Here is a 6502-nt window from a genome sequence, read left to right as displayed (position 1 = left end):
CTCGTCTAGGCATTGTGTCTGGAAAAAATACAGGGGAATTTACTCTTTTGAAAGAGATACTGTCTTTCTGTCAACCTACTACTGTACAATGTACAGTACCTTTTCTTTGGTTGGGAACCATCACTGTCAAGATCTCCACTGAATATACTTACTAAATGTGTGATGCGTGCCATAGGGCTGTGCTGGTAAACTAACCTAGTGTTAGGTGTACTTACAGAACAGATTAGATTATCAGATAAACTGAGAAAAGACTGCAACCCAAAGACCCCAGCTTGAAAGAAAGAAAGGAAACCAAAACACCCAGATTGCCCCCCAGAATCACTTCTTCATCAGCTGCTGGAATCCAGGCAATCCTACTTGTACTTCTGATTCAGGACTACAGTCGGAAGAATGTCAATTATTAAAGTACGTGCAGTGAAATATATGCAGGTTTGCCTTTTAAATCTCCGTTCTGATAGTGCTCTGTCAGGACAAGATTCTCACTTCGTCTGAACTGCAAAACACCGAAGTCTCTATACAGTAAAACAATGCACAGTTCCATTACTGTGCATTTTTACAATTTGCTTCTTCCAGGAGCCACTCAATTCCATTTAGCAATCCAGTTAAAGTGGCAGCTACAGTGTCCTGCACCTGTAAAAATAAAAAAACCTAATGTGTTAGAGATAACAGGTAACAGGATCTAACAGCATCACCCCATGTCTATCCTTAAAGTCAGAAATACTCATATCAAATCTAAATTTTTATCACTAGTTTAAAGGTCCTTTAGATAAAAAAAGGTTTCTTAAGAGTAAGGTATAAAAAGAAAACACTACTCTCCACAAAATGAATTATAAGACCCATTAGGAAAGCCTTACATTCTTGGTATCAAGGTGAATTTTATCTCAATCGTTCCATCAGCTATTCTGGAACATAATACTTAATTTACGGATGAGAATCTACTTGAAAATTCTCCTTGTAACTCTTAAAGCAAAAATGCTGCTAGCTTTAGAATTTAATGCATATTATTAATTCTCAGATTTTGTAACGTATTATAAAGTGGCTATTATAAATGGTATGGTTTTAAGAAAGCCTGTAAACATTTTCCTTATAAAAACAAAGGAATTATCTCAAATCAGGATTTTGTTTTTTCTGATTACATATCATTCTTCAGCTACACAACGTCACCAAAAACAAATTATGTGTGGCTGAGCCACACTGATACATACAGTGCTTGACAAGCATAAAAGAAGAGGTTCAGGACCTCATATGCTAGGTAAAAAACTGATTTGTCAAAAACACAGTACATCACATCAAGCGAGTGACAATTAACAGTCTCCTGAAAATGGCAGAAAAATCTACCTTGTCTCCAAGGCCTTGGGTCGTGACTCAGGAAATGTAGATTTAAATTAACTGAAGCTTCCTTACTCCCTTCAAGACCCGCATTTCGTCCTTCCTTACATTCTGGCTCCATCTGAAGTTTCTTGTGTGCTCCTGGGCAAGCCACTTAGCTCCGCTATGTTCAGATAGGCTAATGCTTCATCTTAGAGGATCAGAGAAACTAAATTCTTCGCTTAAGTGGAGAGCTCATGTACTAGTGTTGAAAGCTACACACTTGCTTAGCTAGGTACAGTTCAGGAACTACCATAAGCCTAAATTAAATTTAAGCCACAGAGAAATAGCAAATAAAGGTTTAAAAGCAAGTACCATCCAGGGCTGACGTAGCAGATTTAGTTGTAACTGATGAGCCATGTAAACACACGGAATTCTTTTCACACCAATGTGAGAGACACAAGACAAAACTAGCAGAGGTCTGTTCGGAGGCCCGAGGGCTGGATCAATCATTGCCAAAATACGAGCCAGTTCATCTTGACGATCATGCTCTAAGAAACAATTTTTAATATATGAGTATTAAATATATGCAAATCCTAAGGACAACTTTTTTTTTTTTTTTACTTTTCAAATATTTAAGATTTCAGAGGTGAGGAAACAGAGGGCTGGAAGGGACATGGCCAAATTATCTAGTTCTGCCTATCAGAAGACTGGATCATCCGCATTCATGTCACACAGATGTTCATGTCACACTTACATGTTATTTAAAGATTCTACAGGCAGCCTATTCCAGTCCTTAACATCAGAGCGTTTTCCAGGTACCTCACAGAGATCAAAATTGCAACAAGCCATTAAGAAATACTCACATAGCCCTTCCGTACTGACCGTACTTTTCTCCTTAGTATATCCCTTCACATTTTTTCTACCCTCTTCTTTTCTGAGCTAGCCCTTTCCCTCCATTTAAAGTTGATGAATGTAAAGACAATTACCATAATACGTATTTGGATTATCCTCTTACAGGACTATCCTGATTTGGACTAATTGCATCTTTACTGCAGTTTTTCTGGTGAAGGTTCTGTTTCCAGGCTGTTCAACCACCACCCATGAATTTCAGGCTGCTTCTCCTACCCATGCCCAGGGATTTTTTTTTTTTAAATCCAGGTAATTTCCCACATGTAGCTTAGATAGCAACCATATCAGTATCCGCCATAAACGAAAGAAGGGGCCATAACACCTCATAGGGAGATGAGGGAGAGTGTCTAGGATAGGGGACCTCTTCGACTGGATAAGCCATGAAGAAATAGCACTAATGAAGGAGATTTTGAAAGAATCAGAACACAGATTTCGACGTATTGCATATTCTTTGCAATCTTTTATGACATTCCAATCATTCACAAAATATGAATAAATAAAATAAAGAGAAACCCCTTACTTTTATGAGCTTCTGCATTAGCAACATAAATGAATCCATCAACTACTTCGCACACCTTTTTAACTTGAGCTATTACACTGTAGTGCACGGCTTGCTGGTTCCCTACTATGCTGTTCTCTTGGTAGAACATCTTATTCACAGCAACAGCTTGCTCTGCCCTTGCTCTCCTCCTTTCCACACTGAAAGATATTTCAATATTTCAGTAGTCAGGCTAACTGAGAATGCAAAAACTCCATTTTGAGAGTCTACACAACACAGGAAAGGGACAGGAAAATGGCCTGAGCCAGCAAAACAATTTCATTTCTCCTGTTCCCCTCCCGCCCCCCCCTTCTTTTCTAGTGTTCATATACAGATGGTTAGCAATTTGCAAGATGCATAGGAATATACAGCCCAGGATGAGTTTATATAGTGTTTCAAAAGGGAATCAATCAAGATATCAAGAGGGATAGGAGCACCTGTTAGGTATTTGTCATACACATTTGCTACGTATAAGGTTTGGAAAAGGTTTACTACTTCCATGTCAAAATTTAGTGGTTGGAGAAAGAAAGAAAAAGTGAAGATATGCATTAAATCTTCAGTTTATAAGGGATATCCATGCATGTGAATGCACGCATAAAAATCACATGACAAAAACATGAGGAAAAGAAACTGTACTTTTTTTTTTTTGGTGGAGAAGAAATCTTACCTGGTGGTTGAATACAATGTCAGAATATTGAATTTTTGATTGTTATTAAACTGAAAACTGACTCCTGATCCAATTCCTACAGGGAAAAAAAAGAATATATGAGATTACAACTATTTGGTTACAGAATACAACTAAGTGGTAGGCTGAAAATTCCAGTGGTGCTATAAAATGGATATATCCAAGCCTAGGTGTTGCTGTTAGGGTTAGTGTATTTACTATTTTACGATGAAATTTTATATATGCTCTAATGGATCAGAGTATTAATTTAATTAAAATCAATTCAATAGTGTTAAAAGAAAACGAGGCATTTCCATGATTCTGATACTTAGACTTGAACCTAGAAACCTAAGTCAGAAAGAAGCTAGACTTGCGTTTATTAGCCGAAACTGGCATAGGACTCTAGTCCGTTTACGACAAGCTGCACTGAAAAGGACATAAGAGAGAAAAAAGATAACAACACTAAGAAATTGTATTTTCACACTTTCTATAAATGTAATTTAATTATTCCAATTCTGCTGTGCCGAAATAAACATTAGTTAAAAAGTAATAAATTTTTGTCTCTGGTTTGGACTGAAGTGAAATTACAGATGTTCAAAACTATGTTTTTAAACATTGAAAAAAATCCTTCACCTGCTCATGTAACGCTACTAAATGAAATTTACACCATTTGACACCACAAGACTGAATCTTATAAAGGATCAGTCTTGACTTTCTGTATAAAAACACAAATGTGTTTTTTAGCCACTTACTGCAAACAGCACCAAAGAAAGTTCTGTCTGCATTTATCCATTACAAGAGCAGGCGTGACATAGAATTTAGGATCAAAATAGAAGTACAAGGAGCAAAATGATCCCTCTGACATAATGCAAATTTAATCATGAATTCACTGCAGCTGTAATTTTATCCCAAATGCTCATTGCATTTATCCTTCTGAATAAATACAAAGAGAGAAAATAATGGTTTTTTTTACCATTATGCTATTGAATTTCAAGGGGAGAAAAAAAGCATCCTTTTTCTCCATTTCTTCCCCTATGTTTTTTGTGTTACATCTGTTTACGAAACAAAAAAGCCAAAAACCAAAACCAGCATTACCATGAATTTGTCTTTGAGGTAGGCCAGCTACTAGCAGAATTTCTGGGCATGTCATCATCTTTTGCACTAAAGAGTCGTCCAGCTCTTCCAAACCCGGCCCAAACATAGCAAAGCGAGGTTCTGCCTGAGTGACCAGTGATTGCAAAAAGGAAGTCACAGCCCCATACCGGGGACGGCTTGATTTCAAACTTCTTCTACTCTGAGGACAGCTTTTTTTATATCTGTGTAAAATAGACGCAACTAGAAATTAAACACAAAATACAAAAGAGGTTATTAATCAAACAACATAAATTGATTTAGGTCCCACACTTCTTACGCTTTGTTACCGGTACAACTCAAGCACAGGTCAAAAATGATAAAGTTCCAAACTGATGGTTTCAAGTACCAGTACAAAGCAGGTAAAGGCATCAGTCCTTTCGAAGTCCAAATACTGACTTCTTGGACCTTAGTACACTTATATCAATGGATCTTTTAGTCTACTTTAAAAAAATACAATGAAACAAAATTTCCCCCACCCTCGCTGAACACACAAGATTGGTAAAATAAATCAAACCTGGTGAGTCACATACAATACAAAAACCACAAGACTTCTGAGTGCATTTCAAACCTTAATTAGACAGCTTTTGTGTTTATTAACTATGAAACAGGTAACTCCACCTGAAAAGGACCATTTCCCCTGTAGGCACAGAGAATGCATGTTGTGAAAGGAGACAGGTGTTGTCTGCAAGCTTCCATGCTCATTTGATGCAGAAGCTAGAAGGCATGAAAAGATTTTGGTAATCAAGGGAAAGAAGTGACAGTCATAGAAATGACAAACATCCTACAGAAGCAGCTTCAATCTTTGCTTCTGTGGTCATGGTAGGCTGCTGCTGGACAAATCGCTTCAAGGAAACATTAAATGTGTGCTCCTCTATGCCCAAACTGAGCCACTTCAGTTGAGATCAGCAAAACCATTAAGTGCTCACAGATACAATGGAAATCAGTAACAGGTGGTTTCAAATAGGTGATGTTCTGAAGTATTCAGACCTAAGGAGATTTAAATCCAATGTTCAAAATCAGTAGATACTTTGCACTTCAAATTCTGGGTGCGTCTTTCCCGTCTGTAAAGTGGAGATGAAGGGCACAGAGATGGCAGAGGTTAGTGCACTTATCATGAAGGAACAGTTTCATGCAATCACCTTTGGAAAATTTAACTGCAAATTAAAAAAAAAAAAAATTACTGCAAAATAATTAAGAGAATTGAATGAAGTTTAAAAAAAAACCCCACAGAATAATCTGCTTAAGAGTTCTTAACACATTATGAGTTGTTGCTATGCTTTTCAACTATACTAGCTGAAACCAGTCTTTGTCTTGCAGCCTTTGACCATCAGGGCTAAAGCAATACTACTTGTTATTCTGTACACATTCAAAAAACCCCTTTTTTTCCCCCTAGGTCTTCCAGGTAAGATGAAAAAAACGAAGAGTCATCCCATTTGCTGTAGTTTGAAGACTTCTTAGTACTTTTATTAAAATAAGAAATCATTTGTCATTGTACTGAGAGCGAGGAACACATTTTTATCAAGATCAACAGTAAGTACAGCTTCTGAGATGACAGTGTTTCTGTGGCATAGCAGACATGCAGTTTACAAAAGCTTTCATTTGTTTATAACGTCAGCTTTGACTTTTTTACAACTTTTTACATTCTCACTGAATTCCAAACAGAAAGAGCCGACCAAACTGTCAAACAACAGGAAACTGTATTTCCAAAATAAACAATGGATTTGAGACACATCAAAATTTACGCAGCAGCTTACAGCACAGCTTTACAGCTGCACATATGAAACATGCTGTGGGCTGAATATTACTGTCGTAGAGAGACTGTAAGTTGTGTAAGAGAATACGAAGATACTTACACTGCCATGTAATTGTACAGCGCATTATCGCTGACCTCTGAAAAGGCTTTATTAAAAATCTCCACATCTGGGAGTGATTTCCAATCAACGGAT

General features: G+C 37.2%; 1 protein-coding gene across 1 annotated transcript in view; it reads right to left on the bottom strand.

The window, feature by feature from the left end:
* Positions 1-540: 540 nt before the first annotated feature.
* FBXO4 (F-box protein 4) overlaps positions 541-6502 on the bottom strand; it is a gene marked incomplete at its 5' end in the record, with an annotated part of 6267 nt that continues 305 nt past the window's right edge. The window contains 6 exons of the mRNA XM_009583487.1: positions 541-630; positions 1684-1859; positions 2741-2919; positions 3426-3501; positions 4518-4738; positions 6410-6502. The exon at positions 6410-6502 is cut by the window's right edge and continues 161 nt beyond it. Coding sequence (XP_009581782.1) covers positions 541-630; positions 1684-1859; positions 2741-2919; positions 3426-3501; positions 4518-4738; positions 6410-6502 — 835 coding nt within the window. The remainder of the gene's footprint in view (positions 631-1683; positions 1860-2740; positions 2920-3425; positions 3502-4517; positions 4739-6409) is intronic.

Source organism: Fulmarus glacialis, unplaced genomic scaffold (genome assembly GCF_000690835.1).
Source record: "Fulmarus glacialis isolate BGI_N327 unplaced genomic scaffold, ASM69083v1 scaffold44168, whole genome shotgun sequence".
Lineage (NCBI taxonomy): Eukaryota > Metazoa > Chordata > Aves > Procellariiformes > Procellariidae > Fulmarus > Fulmarus glacialis.
The sequence above is the reverse complement of the archived record's forward strand: the minus strand, read 5'-3'. Positions and strand labels throughout refer to the sequence as shown.